This window comes from Scardinius erythrophthalmus (assembly GCF_964197995.2).
Source record: "Scardinius erythrophthalmus genome assembly, chromosome: 5".
Classification (NCBI taxonomy): domain Eukaryota; kingdom Metazoa; phylum Chordata; class Actinopteri; order Cypriniformes; family Leuciscidae; genus Scardinius; species Scardinius erythrophthalmus.
Genome location: NC_138225.1, coordinates 6,146,710 through 6,164,021, shown reverse-complemented (window position 1 = coordinate 6,164,021; position 17,312 = coordinate 6,146,710). Strand labels below are relative to the sequence as shown.

Genomic DNA, 17,312 nt, shown 5'->3' with positions numbered 1-17,312 from the left:
CGTGTCTGTCTTCACCCCCTCTGGATGAGCACATTACACATGCAGCACATGACAACTATTATTCAAAACAATTCATCAATTCAGTATATATAAAACGAAGATGCTTTGCAGAATCTTTTCTGTACAGTGCTTGATTTCATGCAGATATTTTCAAATAGATGTTATCTTATTTTTTTGAATGGTTAAGTTAACCTAAAAATGTAGGTATTATATTAGGAATGTAAATATAATTGATTTAAGACTGACTACATTAATATTAACTACATTTAAATTAATATTTAAATCATACATTACATTTATTTCTTTTATTAATTTAGCTTTTTTTTAACTATTTTATCAGTATAATATTTAAAAAAAAAAAAAAATATATATATATATATATATCTTGCCTTTTTGGATAAACTGTTTCTAGCTTCTTTGCAATGTCTGTGCCAGTTTAGCATGGACTTTTAATCTTTTGAATGAAATTGCAGGCATGCATCATTGTGATCACTGATTCTTACACACACACACACACACACACACACACACACACACACACACACACACACACACACACACACACACACACACACACACACACACACAGCAAACAGATGCTCAAATGCACAGACACTATTTCATTATTTATTTTTAGCATGTAGAACATTGATTGGTCCTTGTGAAGATCTGCTCACTTACTCTTCCAGGAACGACTGCCTTTTGGGGGTTTAGCTATTAGTAATGTTTAATTAGTCAATCATTACTATTACAGTTGCTCGTATTTAGAGATTTGAACAAACTTCAAACCCTGAGTATTAAACGTAAGTGTTTAATCTGTCATAATACAGTGTGTGTGCTTCAGACAAGAGTTATGCCTTTAATAATGCTGTTGCTTTCCTATGCAGTTAGACTTCCAGGTTTGGAAAGTTGTGTGAGTTGTCAGCAGGAATCAGATGACTGAATTAGTTGCTAGTCTGGTGTAATTGCATTGATTCAGTGCAGACAGATTGGGATTAAATTAGATTAGTGTTGAGTCACATAGAGCCAGACAGTTTGTCTGTGTTCATGTGCATGATATTTTTATTTAGAAATGTCTCACGCACACTATAATAATAAGTTAATGTAGTTAAATCACTTTGTAATGCTAATTAATCATATAATCTAAAACTGTGGCCTGATTTGTAAACACTTGTGTCTCCCAAGTCACTGGATCTATAATGGCATGTTGGTGGAAAAAAACAGTAAACCAGAGAGGCACTTAATCCGATAGCTATTATTTGCCACACACACACACACACACACACACACACACACACACACACACACACACACACACACACACACACACACACACACACACACACACACACACACACACGTATTGTTCTCGTTTTGGTCTCAGCTGTTCTCACTTAAGCTGCTTACTGCCGCCACTCAGTGTGCATCCAAATGCTCTATTGTGCGTCTTTGCATATATCATTTATCATATGTCACTATGTGATTTCCACTATGTGTGTGTGTGTGTGTGTGTGGTTCAGTTAAACCCTACATTTTGGGGACAAAATGTCCCCACAAAGATGGCAATATCTGAAATCCTTATCATCATGGGCACATTTTTTGCTCCCCATGAGGAAAACAGCTTATAAATCATACAAAGTGATGTGTTTTGAAAATGTCAAAATTTTGAAAGTTTTCTGTGATGCGTAGGATTAAGGGGTTAGTGTAAGGGGATATATGAAGAGTTCAGATGCAAAAGCCTCTAAGTGCCATCTGAAATTTTCTTCCAAAATGATCATTTTTATCAAGCTCGTATATTTAAGTTAAATAATTTCACTTAAATGGCAATGCAAATTACCTATTAATGGTCATTTAAGTGAAATTACTGAACTTAAATATACAAGCTTTATAAAAATTATTATTCTAGAAGAAAATTTTAGATGGTACTTAGAGGCTTTTGCATCTGAACTCTTCATATAGTTTGTCAGTGGTGGACAGTAACGAAGTAAATGTAATTCGTTACTGTACTTAAGTAGTTTTTTTGTGTATCTGTACTTTACTTGAGTATTTAAATTTGGGAAGACTTTTACTTTAACTCCACTACATTTCAAAGTCAAATATCTTACTTTTTACTCTACTACATTTTCAAAATCAGTCGTTCCTTTTTATTTATGAGTGGATAAAAACTTAACTGGTCAAACGAGCCACCAATCACTAGTCTACAACTTGCGTGCTTTGTTTTGAACTTGCCTTGGCGCTATCTGCGTGAACCAGAGCCGTTATGAGAGTTGCGACCATATGCGACAGTATAAGGTTGCGACACACTATAGGCTTGTTCGACTTGAACCAGAGCTGCACAGACCGATCCGTTTATGACATCGCGAGAGTGATTTAAAAGCATACAGAGCCGTCTACACTACACTAATCGATCTATCTCGAGTCGCAGTATTTTAATATCATTCGAATGGCCTGTGCAGTGTGCAGCCGCTGCAATCTCGCCGCCGCGCGGTCACGTGATTCGTGTAGCTATCAATAGTTCCAAACAAATCGCGTTGCCAATGATTTTAAGCGGGGCAGAGAGCAGCAGCTATTATTGCAGCAATTATCGGTAAATATTGACGCATAATGAGCATTGCTTATTATGTTGACACTAAAATTACTTGCATATAATAGCATTTTTTTTCTGGGGAGTAGCAGCATTAATACGTTTTGGTGTTTAATTTTGGAGGGAAATAGGCTGCTCCCATCAGGGGCGTCGGACTGGGGGGATAAAGGGTACCGAGTTCCCAGGGCCCGAGGCAGGGGGGGGGGGCTTAGAAGTCAGTTTTCTATACATACATATACATGCACTAACATTTTTATAACATTTATGTACAAATAAAAAAATTCCTGTGCAAAACTAAACTTGTAGTTAGGCACTGGTTTGGTATAAAAAAGTGATTTTCATGCTGTGCATGGCCCCACCACCCCTCTCGAATCAATGTAAATGGTACGACCCGCAGGTCAGGTGCTTCTGCTACGGACCCGCGGTGAATCAGTTGATGAGAGACAGGAGGAGCTGGAGTGAGCTGTGATAGGAATTAGGAAGACAGGGGAAGAGTCATGTCTTTCCTTAAGAAAGGAAAATAAGGGGCTAAAAAACGAAAAGAAAAGAAGATTAAAGAGAGAAAGGCAAATGAGGGCAAGCAGTTGCTCACTCAGTTTTTTTAAAAGAAAGGTGAGCTCCAAATGCATCATCGAGCATTGACATTGTTTTAACATAAATATCTACTCCAGGTAGAATAGCATACATTTATGTTCGTACTCTGTTTGAATAATATACCAATACTTTATAGTATCACACCATACATACAGGGATGCAAACAGCGCGCTTTTCGGCGCCTCGCGCTTTTTTCACGTCAGTTTGGGTGACAAAGTCATCTGAGGCCATTCCATAGCTTAATGTGAGGGACAGATGTCGTATTACATCATTAAAGTTTACGGAAACTCGTTTTCGCTCCTCTGCGGCTGTCAATCTCCATTCAGTAACAGCTAACTTAACTAACGTTATTCAAACAGCGCGCGCGCCTCTGCCGGTTACAGCAGGATGCACGGTAAAACTCTCTCCAATATGATATATTAACATTATAATGCTTGATCTGTAGAGAAAAGGCTGTGGATTTACATAAAATGACTTTATTTTGTTGGAGTTTGTTGCTGTTTTTAAACGACTCGCTACCGTGTGCCTGTTAGATCACAAGGACTATGAATCGGCATCAGACGCACAATAACTGGAATTTAAAACTGAAGAAACAAATGATCAATAAACTGTTGGACAGATAAACACTAGAATGTGTGCGCTCGACATGTCTTCGCTTTGTGCCGTGAACTTTTAAATGCACACTTGCTGTGACTCCATGTCGCTTTGAGCACATCATTCTGCACCTGCGATGCGCATACGCGCTTTGTGCGCTCTGTTTTGAAGCGTTTCATACCTAGCCTGCTCAATGCATTTCAAATAAGCATAATTTAATTGTGTATTATTTCTGTGTAGTGTAGCGTAGGCTATATAAATACACTTCTAAATTCTTGACATTAATATATAAATATAAAATTGAGAAATGTATGATTGCCTAATTGAATTTTATAAGAGTACTAATAGCAATTTGTTTTTATTAACGTGTAGATTTGATAAAATTACTGTGCAGATTTTTTCAAGAATTACTTTTTGCTGCTGATTTATAGGCCTACACTCAATAAGTTTAATAAAAATACAAAATAATACATTTATGTAATATTTAAAGGTGTTAACCGTAATCTTACTCTGCAGAAATCAGATGTTTACATGAAAACACTGTATATTTCCCTCCATTGTCAAAATCTAACACCGCAAAAACACAGATCATTAGCGCCTATTTTACCGCATTGCTTTGCAAATTAGCTCGCGCACGCTCTTACATTAAGTACAGAATTGTTCTCAGTTTAATGCACATCTTAATGATTGAAAATTACTAATTTTAAAAACGTAATTCAAAGACTGAATGTCTAGTTTGGCGGTTAGTGTACCCTGTGATTCTATAGTCTGCATTTATTTTAAACAGACAAATAATCATCAATTAACTTATACTTTTGACAATAAAACAAAAATATATTAATCAGAGTGTGGCTTATTTTGTTTACATTTTAAGTGTTTTTATGATTAAAAATGCAATACCCCACCCATTGGTATCACTATGGTATTTGGTACGGGGGCCCAGCAAGATGGTTTGTACCCAGGGCCCAAAATTTGGTGCTACGCCCCTGGCTCCCATAACGTAGAAAAATAAATAAATAAATAAATAAATAATATATATATATTATATATGTATAAATGTGTGTGTGTGTGTGTGTGTGTGTGTGTGTGTGTGTGTGTGTTTGTGTGTTTAATGGCATTGTGCAGGTTTATGTGAATGTATCATAACATTAGGATGTTTATAATAGGCCTATTATAACTAGACGCTCGTGAAAAATATATACAGTAAATACTGTAAATGTATTATACCTTATGGGAACAGTCCCCTTCCGTCCAAAATTAAACACACAAAAAATGTATTCAATTCAAATATATATATAATATAAATATATATATAGACTAATTAATGTCATTTTATTAATAGATTGATGTGCCAAGAGTGACATTGGAGTCTTCACGTAGACTGAGTTAAGCAAGAGTCTTGTGACAAAAATAATAATAGGACAATTATAGCCATAAAAAAATCATAGTACTTGGATACTTAAGTACATTTGAAGGCAAATACTTCTGTACTTTTACTCAAGTGAATGTTTAAAGGCAGCACTTCTACTTTTACTTGAGTAATATTTTACCTTGAGTATCTTTACTTTTACTCAAGTACATGGTATGTGTACTTCGTCCACCACTGTAGTTTGTACAGTATAAAAATCATTGTCTATGGAAAGTCCCCATAAAACATGGAATCCCATCGTGTGTGTGTGTGTGTGTGTGTGTGTGTGTGTGTGTGTGTTTGTGTAGCAGGGAACGCATTGACTGTGATGAGCGTTAAACTATTATTGATATTAGATCTGGGTCAGATACCGGACAAACCCCTCACTCAACACACACATGAGTGGATATGAGATGTGTGTGTGTGGATATTTGATGATCTATCTATCTATCTATCTATCTATCTATCTATCTATCTATCTATCTATCTATCTATCTATCTATCTATCTATCTATCTATCTATCTATCTATCTATCTATCTATCTATCTATCTATCTATCTATCTATCTATCTATCTATCTATCTAGTCAGACTGACTGACTAACAGAGATGAATAGAATGATGAAAGATACATTAAGTGTAATTGTATATGGTTTAAATAGCATATGTTAAGCATTACTATAATTGTCCATTATTTGTATTTGTTTAATGTGACATTTGTCTGATAGCTGATGAAGAGTCATCTGAATAATGATGACAGCACGGATCACATGTGGATCTCATCTCCATTCCAGTGTTTACAGCAGTCTTACTCTTTTCCACTGGTGAATTATTGGACAATACGAGCAGTAGATAGAGATACTGGCAGGCTAAAGCGTTCCCTCTTAAAATGTGCTGAGTACAGGACGCCAATCCGACCGGTGGAACATTCCAGCGTCTGATCCTGACCGTCTAATCTCAGAACCTTTGTTCTGGGTTCTAGTTGGCTTTATAACGTTTTCTTCTTAATGTTTGGCAGCACGTCTAGGGATCATTCCCAAAATATCAGCGCGTAAGCCCAAGCACCCCCATCCCAACCCCCCAAATACACCCCCCCCCCCTCTGATAGATGGGTATAAAATGACAATCTGCCATCTGGGTGGATCATTTTGTGTCGGACCTTTAGACCATTATTATTCGCTGTGTTGCAGAGGAGTTTTCGTTTAGTCAAGGCTCAAGAGTGTTGCTTTCTGAAGGTAAATGTGTCTGGATTAATTGTGCTGTTGTTGCCAGGTGTTCTGATTAACTTGTGTGGAATGTTTACTTCATGGCAACTTCCTTACTGATATTTTATTATTTGACAGTTTGAATTTGGCAAATCTTTCAAAAACATTTGGGGTCAGTACGTTTGATTTCTTTAAAAAAAATTAATAGTTGATCAAAACTGCCAGCAAAGACATTTATAATGTTACCAAATGTTTCTTTTAAACTTTCTGTTCACCAAATAATCCTGGAAAAATGTAAATAAATAAATATATACAGTATGCAAATACAGCTGAAAACTGGAGTAATGGCTGCTGAAAATTCAGCTTTGCGTCACAGGAATGAATTACATTAAAAAATATTAAAACAGTTTTTTTTTATGTAATAATATTTCACAATATTACTGTTTTTACTGTATTTTTGATCAAATAAATGCAGCCTTGGTGAGCATGAAATACTTCTTTTCAAATTTTTTCTTTTAAATCTTATCGACGTGGACAAGTATCTTATTAAAGATATTTTGATAGAATTGGTATCAATTTTGAGATAGCCCGCTTACGATTCAACATTTGATCCAAATACCATATGGTAGCTTGGACTAAACGAGCCCTCACAGCATACCGTACTTTTTAACATAAAGGAAAAGTGTTGGGTTTAGAGACACTTAAATGTGAATACTTGTAATCAAGATTTTCATAGTTACTTACAAATAAGACAAAATTATTAATATTACAAGGGACTATAATGACAAGGAAAACAATAGTATTCTTGCAATGTTTATTTCAATATATAAAGCGAGTGACATGACTAAAATAATTACAAAATAAAAGTCTACAAGACAGTAAATTAGAAAATACCCAATATATAAAAAATAAAAGCGAAATGGAAGGAAATGTTAAAATCCTAGAGGAAGATTGGAAAAGTATTCCTAAATCAAAGTGGAAGACAACACATTCCTCAACCTGGAGATAATTCGGTTGGAAAAATATCACTAGATGTTTCCTCACCTCTGAACAGAAGAGATATCAAAGCAAACGTGCAATCTGCGGCTCGGATCAGCCAATCATAGGGAATGCTCTGGGAATGCTCTGAAGTTCAGAAACATTGAATCTCTAAAATCCATAAGAGTTTAGAGTGTATATTCAAGGTACCCATCCAATTTAGTTTTTTAACTCAATACTTTGGTCTTACAAATCCTAAATTAGAAGACAAATCTGATAAATGTTTGATGATGATCCTGTTGGTAGCTTGCAAAAAAGCTAATGATTGGCTGGGAATAGTTTACAAAATCTACATGATAACAATGAATCTTCGGTTACAGTCTGATAAATTTGTCAAGTTATGGGGAAAATGGATAGATTACATTCTCCCACTAAGACCAGACCTAGTATAAAAATGAGGATAATTAAGAATAGTAGAGAAATCTTGAGAATTATTGAGAAGTAGGGTTAATAAAAGTAATAGTTTAAATAAAAATAAATAAAAAAAAACCCATAGAGTACTTCTGGAGTCATATATACAATCCTCAGGTTCCTTTTATGGAAAAAAAATGTATATAAGAAGCCAAAACTGATAGACGGATTTGGTACCCAACCTACCAGCTGAGTTATAAATATACAACTAGTATATTGTTTATTGAATTACAAAATAGGCTGTTAGAGCTGCACGATTCTGGATAAATTGAGAATCACAATTTTTTTGTTTAAAATAGAGATCACGATTCTCCCACGATTCTGAAGAGACAAGTAAACAAAACTAGGGACTAATTCACTCAAGGTTCTGACAAAATGTTAATTGCTGTAGTCGATTTTAAAATATATGTAATTAATTTGAATTAACATTTTAAAAAAATCAGTTTGAATGAATGATTCAATGACAAATACATTTTTTTAAGTCACTTGTCGCCACCTACTGGCGTAACGATGTAATCGATACTATCTTTATTCGAAGGTACTTTCAAAAGGTGATTTACTCTGCTTTAATCGCTATACCGTAGAATGCTTGCTGCGATCGTACTAGTCAAAGGTTTAATAGACATAGCCGAATCACTGTCATTTTGGAATAAGATCATGTGAGTGTTTGAATCGAGATTGCGATCTTTTAACGATTAATCGTGCAGCTCTATAGGCTGTATTACTGTAATAACTAACATTACTGTAATAAAAACCTAAAAATAAAAAAAATCTTACAGACCCCAGACTTTTTTTTAATAACACTAGTATGTTCTTAAAAATATCTATGCCTTAAATACAGCTTTCTGCTACTAATCAACTTCATTAATAGTGTTTCACAAGGAAAGCATCACTATTTCTATTAAACCCTCTAACCCATATTATTAAAACTTTCCTTCAAGTAAAACAGGTTTTTGCTAGTAAGCATCCATCCTGAACACCTTAACAACTGCACAGCAATAGCAACCCTTGTGTTTTGCACAGACACGCCACTTACATTTTATTTAGAAAATGTAAAAAGTTCTGAATCATGCACTTTTTCAACAATGTCCGACTAAACATTTTTGCCTCTCTCTCTCTCTCTCTCTCTCTCTCTCTCTCTCTCTCTCTCTCTCTCTCTCTCTCTCTCTCTCTCTTCCCAGGGCATTCTGTGAGGAGCTTCTAAGTGTGTGTTTGGCAGCCTCTGAGGGTGTGTTTAATATCAGACAGCTACAGTATGAGTGGTAAATACAGTGTGGTGTTACAGGGTCCGGCTCCCTGGGGCTTCAGACTGCAGGGGGGGAAAGACTTCAACATGCCTCTCTCCATTTCACGGGTGAGTACGAACACACACATTCATTCAAACATGATACACCCCTTCTGACCCCCGACACCATCTGCACCCCTTTAATGATCTCTCACACCCCTCGCTCTTCTCTTTTTGTCTATTTTCTCTGTTGCTTTTGAACTCACCATTATATATGAGTGTGGTAAGCTGTTTTAAAACGGTGCCCAATGTTTATCATGTGACCAAATGTTTAGAAAAGGCCAGTCATTTACAGCTGCCTGTGATTGAGAGATGCATGTGGTGTTGAATACACACTACTGCTGTAAAATCTACACCAAGTTAAGATTTTTTTAATGTTTTTCAAAGAAGTCTCTTACACTCTCTTACACTTTCACAAAGGATGCATTTGATTAAAAAAACTAAATTTAAATTTAAAAGAACTGTTTTAACACATTTTAATACATTTATTTATTAAATGCAATGTATTCCTGTGATCAAAGCTGAATTTTCAGCATCATTACTCTAGTCTTCAGTGTCACATGACCATTCAGAAATCATTAGAATATGATGATTTGCTGCTCAAGAAACATTATCAATGTTGAAAACAGTGCTGCTTAATAATTCTGTGGAAACTGTGATACATTATTATTTTTTACAGCATTCTTTAATGAATATCTAAAGTTAAAAAGAGCAGCATTTGTAACATTTGTGTTTTGTAACTCTATACATATCTTTACTGTCACTTTTAAACAATTTAATGCATCCTTGCCGAATAAAAGTGTTGGGGAATTGCCACTATATCAGGCTATTAAAAATATTAAGATTTAAATGGAAATAAATAACTGAAATGTGATTAGTGCATTAGTAAATAATAATAATTATTCGTATTTTTTTTATCATTACAGCTTGAATGCAGTGCAAGTTGCTTTGTATAAAAGCATCTGCCAAATGCAAATATAAATGTTTCTGTTTGTCACTTCTATTTGAGAAGTCATATTTCAGTGCCTCTATATTTATAGGCGCTTTCTTCTAATGTCACTTGATAGCAGTTAAAATGTTTATTTTAAAATATAATACACACTCTTAGTTTACCCTCATCTAATTTCCTCTTGACCACAGGGCTAACTTATTTATCTATATCTGATAAATGATCTATGTAACCTTTCCTTTCCACCTGTTCATACTTTTAATTTCCTAATGAGTCTTCCACACTCCCTCTATCTACAGTATCTTTCTCCCTCTCGCTCTTTTACACACACACACACACACACGCACACACTCACAAAGATCCACTTATGTCACACGCCCGTTTGAACTGCCAATGTATGACAGCTATTCCCACAATGCCATCTGGCAGAGGAGTGATGTAAATGACCTTCTGATTGATTTTCCTTGCCTCTCTCTATTTCTTTCCCTCCCCGTCTCCAAGCTCTTCCTTCTTTCCCTTTGCCTTCCCCTGTCCGCCTCGCTGTCTCTAAGTGTTTCATTCTTATGAGCTGCGTATAAGCTCATAGCAATGTGATCTGACTTTGGACTATTGGGCAATTTCATATAAATGTTTTCTTCTAATGGTTGCGACAGTCAGACAGTGATTCGTCACTTCACAGTTTGTGATGTTGTGGTTCGTCTCGTTGCTGGTTGGTTTGGTTTGTGGCTTAGAGCGCTTTATACAGGAAGCCAGTGAAAATATTTGATCAATTGTGCGAGAGCTCTCTCGGATCCCGCTACAGACGTTACTCACACTCAATAAAAGATGTTATTTCAACTTCTGATCCTCAGTAAAATCTGGGAGCGCTGCCGTCAGCTATAGCCAGGGTTCAGTTCTGTGCTAGTGTGCCGGACACATCATTAATGTGGGATTTACATTCCTCTCATCTCTATTCAGCATCGTTGGGGGAGTACGAATTAGTGAAAGTGCAGTGTGCCAGTAGCTCATCTGTTTACAGGCTTTCTAACAACTAGCACTGTTTTTCCAACAGCCAGTGTGATTAGGTGTATATTAGAAAAAACTCCATACAAATTTAACACATTGTACTGTTAATATGAAGGAATTTTCACAGGTGTTTTACCCTTATATCTTAAAGCTACACTGTGTAGGATTTTCTCCCATCTAGCGGTGAAATTGTATATGACTACCAACTGAATATTACTTTCTAGCCCCTCCCATTCCGAGGGCGTTTTAACTCCTACGGTGGCCGTATTATTTCAAACCTGCCGGCAGTCGCGAGTAATCTCCCTCTCGCATTCGTCACAGTGCGACTGAGTGTAAAAACGTGAAAGGCAACGCTTGAATTTCCAGGTATGTCCCTCTTTGGCGAATGTATTTTCAAGATGGAGGCGCAACATGGCTGCCGCCATTCGAACGACTCGCTCGTATGTATTCTAAATGGCAGATTCTACGCTTACGAGAATACTTGATTAGTTTGTAGAAATAATTACACATTAATAAACACATATCATTTTGAAAGAACAAAGTGTTTTTTTTGCTAAGAATCAACTTAAAAAAATACACAGTGTAGCTTTAATAACTTTTTTATTTTACATTATATAACAGTCAATAAAAAAAAAACATGCTCTTAAAATGTCTCTTTCTTAAATAGAGTTCAGAAGTTTCATTTAGCATATTTCAATGAACAGGTAAAAAAAAAATGTTTAATTGATTTATTTGGATCAATAGTGTCCCTGAAATCAAATCAGTCAAAATCCCTGAAATCTCTCTGCGGCATTTTGTGTCTTGAAGTTTTTTTGGTTTATTTATTTACTTATTATAATATATATATATATATATATATATATATATATATGAAGAGTTCAGATGCAAAAGCCTCTAAGTGCTATCTGAAATTTTCTTCTAGAATAATCATTTTTATCAAGCTCATATATTTAAGTTCAGCAATTTTGCTTAAATGGCAATGAAAATAACCTATAATTGTCATTTAAGTGAAATTACTGAACTTAAATATATGAGTTTGATAAAAATGATCATTCTAGAAGAAAATTTCAGATGGCACACATATATATATATATATATATATATATATATATATATATATATATATATATATATATATATATATATATATATATATATAAATGATCAAATTTATAATTCTTATAAAAAAATTTCTTGGATTAATACTAAGGGCTTGCTCCAGCGCAAACCCTCTTTTGCTGTTAAAAAACTACTGTCAGGATTTACTAAAGACACGCAGTAAAAATTTAGCGCTGAAAAGTTGTGGACAGGGTTATTTTTGCGGCTGATCTTATTGCAAATGCATTTGTAGGAGTTTCCCTTTCAGACGCAAAATTTATGGGAGGAGAGTATTTAAATGGATTATTCAAGGTGATTTACTAAGGTTTACGATAGTCAATTTATTGGTATTTGCGCCATTATTTACTGCCTAAAAAAAAAAGCATGTCTTAAAACAGATTGCGTTGGTCATCATGGAAATGATCCGGCTGCGTCTGTGTTCTTTAATTTGTGTGTCGTCAGTAGATCACGCGCAGAACTTTCCTCTCTCATCTGCGCTTTTATGGCATTGCGCTCTCCCACTAATTTGCCCTGTTTAGTAAATCTGGCCCTAAGTAAGTAATAATGTCTAGTTAGCAGTCATTTTCAACAATGTGATCAGGTTCCCAGATTATCCTGCTTATAACGTGACTCCCTGCCAAATAAATAGATGGAGGGAAAGTGTTGAGTTTAAGTAATGCAAATATATTGAAATTATCGAAATATCACAAATGTATTTATCGCGATATGCATATCGCAATGGCTTGCAATAACTGGGGTCATGAACAAAAGACAAATAGAAAATCACTCACTGCTCTTGGCTGAATAACTTTTGTAGCTTTAATAAGAATCAGTAAATATAATTCATTCAGTGAAAAGCCGTGTTTTATTTTTACATTTGATTATTCAGTTCCTGTTGTTAAATAAACCTAATGAAGGCTTACCTGAAACCCTAAGCCCCGTAGTTTACACTGATGTTTACATAACACTTCTTATGCTACAGTAAAACACTGATGTTCACTTTCAGAAGTTGTAGGGATGTTTTCTTGTCACAAAAAGAATGTGAAACACGTATGTAGGTTGTATAATTTTAAATATATTTTAAAGATAATTTAAGTTTATTATTAAGCATTGTCGTATCGCATGAGTTATCGCATATCGCACCTTTCTTTAATATCGTGCAGCCCTAGTAATAAAGAAAGCAAGGCTGATACTAGAGATATACACAGTTTCAGCAATAATTATGCAATTATATTTGAGAAGATTGACCAATCAGAATCAAGTATTCTAATTTCTAGAGACCCACATTTCTGTCAGCAACTGGTGTGGTTCTTAAAACAGACCTTCTGCTTCAAGCTTAGCCTTCCAGATCTCATGACTTCATCTCCAGAGGAGTGTACATGTGTGGGTGATAAACTTTTCGTCGATGATAAGATAAAATGAGAATGTTCCAGTTCATGCGATGATAAAATAAGCTGCTCTCTCAGAGGTTCTCTGCAGGCAGTCGAGTGTTTCAGCCGTGAGAATTAAGCTGCAGCGTTTCTGGCGAGAACTTGTAGATTGCATCTGCAGTATTTCTTCAAGTGTTTTCGCTCGTCTGCTGATTTCAGACGGGACGGGTCGCTGTGACAGCTTTAGACTGTAAATAAACGTTTGGGGGGGAGTGTGTTGGGTTTGGATGCGGACAGGTCTGAGGTTGTGGGAGTGTGATTTTTTGGTTGTGGGAAGTTTGGCGGCGAGATTGGGTTGGTTGGACCTCGCCGAACCCCAGCCAGCTTTACAGAGATTTAATACTCATAAGTTCTGGTTTATGGTGGGATTTAATACAGGGATCTGGTCTAAACTAGGCTTTATAAGACTGTGGTTTGGAGCTGACGATACTTGCTGGTTAGTGTCAGTACACGGGATCACAGATGGGTGTGTGTTCTGTGTCAGTTTCTTTCTGTACTTCTGTACATCTGACACTAACATTGTGCCATGGTGCCACCAGTTTTCTGTACTGTGCTTGTCTTTCTTTCTCTTATATGAAATTTGATTGTTGTAATTCACTTTTTTGATTCTGCATCTCTCTTTTCCTGTTTGTTTCATTATTTTTATTTTTCCATGTGGTGTGTAGGTGTATTTTGGCAGCAGGTTTGTTCTGTATTATAGAAACAGTATAGTCACACTATCACTTTATTAATACACTAGTCAAGTTCGTAGAAGCACACAACACACAGTAAAGAACATGTATCTGTTGGATCCGTTTAAATAGCCCATATGGGAAAACATTAAAGTTTAATGAAGATGTCTTTGCTTTCTTTGAAACCTGATATAATGTCAGACATCATTTCACTGAGTTTTTGTTGAAAAGTACAAGCTGTACCGCTTCTCCTGATCAAGTTAGCAGATTGTGCTTCCAGTCTCACCAATAAATCTGCTCGAAACCTCCTGTAAGATTCCACATGTGAACGCGAGACAGTCAGGAAACAAACTCAACCATTCATTCAGACATCTATGATATTTGATTACGCAGCGCTTTGGAGTGCATGATTCTGATCGGTCATTCTGTGATCAGAACGCTCGCTAAGATTTTTAAATGCTTGTGTCTCTTCTGCTCACCAAGGCTGAATTTATTCAATAAAAAATACAGTAAAAAAACAGTATTATTGTAAAATATTACAATTTACTGTTTTAGCTGAATTTTCAGCATCATTACTCCAGTCTTCAGTGTCACACGATCCTTCAGAAATTATTATAATATGCTGATTTGATACTCAAGAAACATTTCTTATTATTATCAACGTTGAAAACAGTTGTGCTGCTTCATATTTTTGTGGAAACAGCAATAACAGCATTTATTTAAAATACAAAGCATTTATAGACATTATACGTGTCTTGACTCTTACTTTTGATCAATTTAATGCATCATTACTGAATAAAAGTGGTCATTTTTGGGAAATAAAAAATATCATTATTATTTTTTGAGATATATTTTAACAAGAATTTACATTAAAATTTGAATAAGTGATTTGGTGTTTATTTTGTTCTTTTAAAAAAATCACAGAAAAAGTGCCCTTAATTGAATAATTTTTATAACATTTTTATATCGTTTTTTAGTGCCAGAATCAAACACAACCATTCTTAATGACCAGAACCGAATGAAATGCCTCTCTGTCTGACTTTTCAAACACATGACTGAATTATTTGCGTAGATCTGTTCGGTATATCAGGATGAAGCACATGGTATCTGTCTCTGGCACTTCATCTGAATATTACTGCACACATTTTCTCAACAATGACGTTTCTTGACAGTTTTGGCCGGTCTCTATATACAGACCGCGTTCTGCTCAGAGTATTGATTGCGACAGCACTCGCGCCGTACCTCAGAGACACACACACACACAAAGCGTTTTATGAGTATTCACAGCTAGTTTATGTGTGTTTAGATTGAAGTTAATGAACGCACCCAGTTTAACTGCATGGGGCAGTGTGTCTCTGAGGGACGTTTATGAAGTTGAATAGACCTTCTGTTCACTGTTCACCTAGCAGCCGTGCAACACCTTCAGAAACAGTAAAACCACTGATGCTGAAGTGGCGGACCATCTGGATGCGGGATGACGTCACGGTTACGCTGCGTAAAATCACCACCTGTTATTTTTCAGGTTTATACGTGCAATTGTGTGATTGGGAAATTGAACAGATTCATAAAGAAACTATATGTGTTACTTTTAGAATACTTTTACGTCCTTTTGGGTCCTGATACTTGCATGCTTTTATTGTATTGAAGTTTTTAACTAAACATCTCCTTTGTGGTCTATGCGTATGAATGATTCCTATAAAGAATCATTCAATTTTCTATGCCGTTACATATACACAGATCTGTGCTTTCTTCTTTAGTTTGAATACACTTCCACAGCAGAACACATTTGGCTCTGGTGCAACACTGAAACCAGCAGCCCTTTAATTACTGGTCTGACGACTTGACTTTCTAAACCACCGTCGCACCACATGAGTAAACAAGTCGTGAAAATATTTAACACCAGAGTTTGGCTGAGCTAAAACATAAGACATGCACCGAAATGTGTGTTTGCTTACAGGCTTGTCTGAGTAACCTGTTGTTCCAAACATCTATGACTTACTTTTTTCCACTGAGAACATGCAATGGAAACATACAGTGACCAAGGTCTGGAAATGGTCAAAAAGGGCCTTCATGCGACCTATTCGAAATATTCCAAGTGTAATGAGGCCTGTGTGTGACAGCTCTGTGTAAATTTCAGTGGCTATTAGCTGAAAGAGAGAAAGATTATCCGACTGCTCATAAAACATTTACTAGGCTAAAGAGATAACCAGTTTAGATGGAAAGGATCTCAAGCTGACTAGCTGAAGACGTTACTGTATCTTTACCCGTAAATAGACACGCTACTTCCTTGAAAATAAATTCCAGCACAGCGTTGCAACAACCATAATGAAATGATCTTCATAATAGATAATGCTTTACAGTGAACTCTGTTAGAGAGCTATATGGCCATTTATCTGTTCAATAAAACACCTTACTCTCCTGTTGAGTGATAAAAACGCCATCTTCGTGTTGTTTTTACAACATTACAAATCCCTCAGTTCTCATCTCCGAAAAGCCAAGCCAATGTTGGTTCTTGTTTTATTACGAGCTGTGTCGCGCTCTCTTTTTTCCAGCAGACTCTCCTCTGTTCGGCGTTTGTTTAAAACGGGAGATTCCCCTGAGGTTGGAGATTTAGCGGCTCCATGTAAAAACCTTCCTCGCTCGAACTAACCTCTGCCACTCTCACACCAGACACACGTCAAAGTAGCCGGAGCAACTTTACTCAGTTTACGGATATGACGAGACTTTTGTCCAATTTCTCACGAAGACCATCCCGACAGGTCTAAAATATGAACAATAATAACAGGCTTGTCATAGTGAATCAGGGTGTGACAAAAGGATTGATGATTCATGACTCATTATTTAAATTTAGTTCAGCAAGGATGCATTAAAATTATCAAAAATGGCTGCAAACACTGTTTCACAGTATTACTGTTCTTACTGTGTTTTTGATCAAATGAATGCAGCCTTGGTGAGCGAGACTAAAATGCAAACTTTTGAATGGTAATGTGTGTGATATGTTGACCCGGAGATCAGTCCTGTAAAGACATTGCCGTTCATT

At 35.9% G+C, this 17,312-nt stretch overlaps 1 protein-coding gene across 1 annotated transcript in view; it reads left to right on the top strand.

Moving 5' to 3' along the window:
- The window catches only part of pdlim5a (PDZ and LIM domain 5a), a 63,921-nt gene that overhangs the window by 897 nt on the left and 45,712 nt on the right, over positions 1-17,312 (top strand). The window contains exon 2 of the mRNA XM_081366361.1: positions 9,016-9,188. Within this exon, the coding sequence (XP_081222487.1) occupies positions 9,090-9,188 (99 nt within the window). The 5' untranslated portion in view covers positions 9,016-9,089. The remainder of the gene's footprint in view (positions 1-9,015; positions 9,189-17,312) is intronic.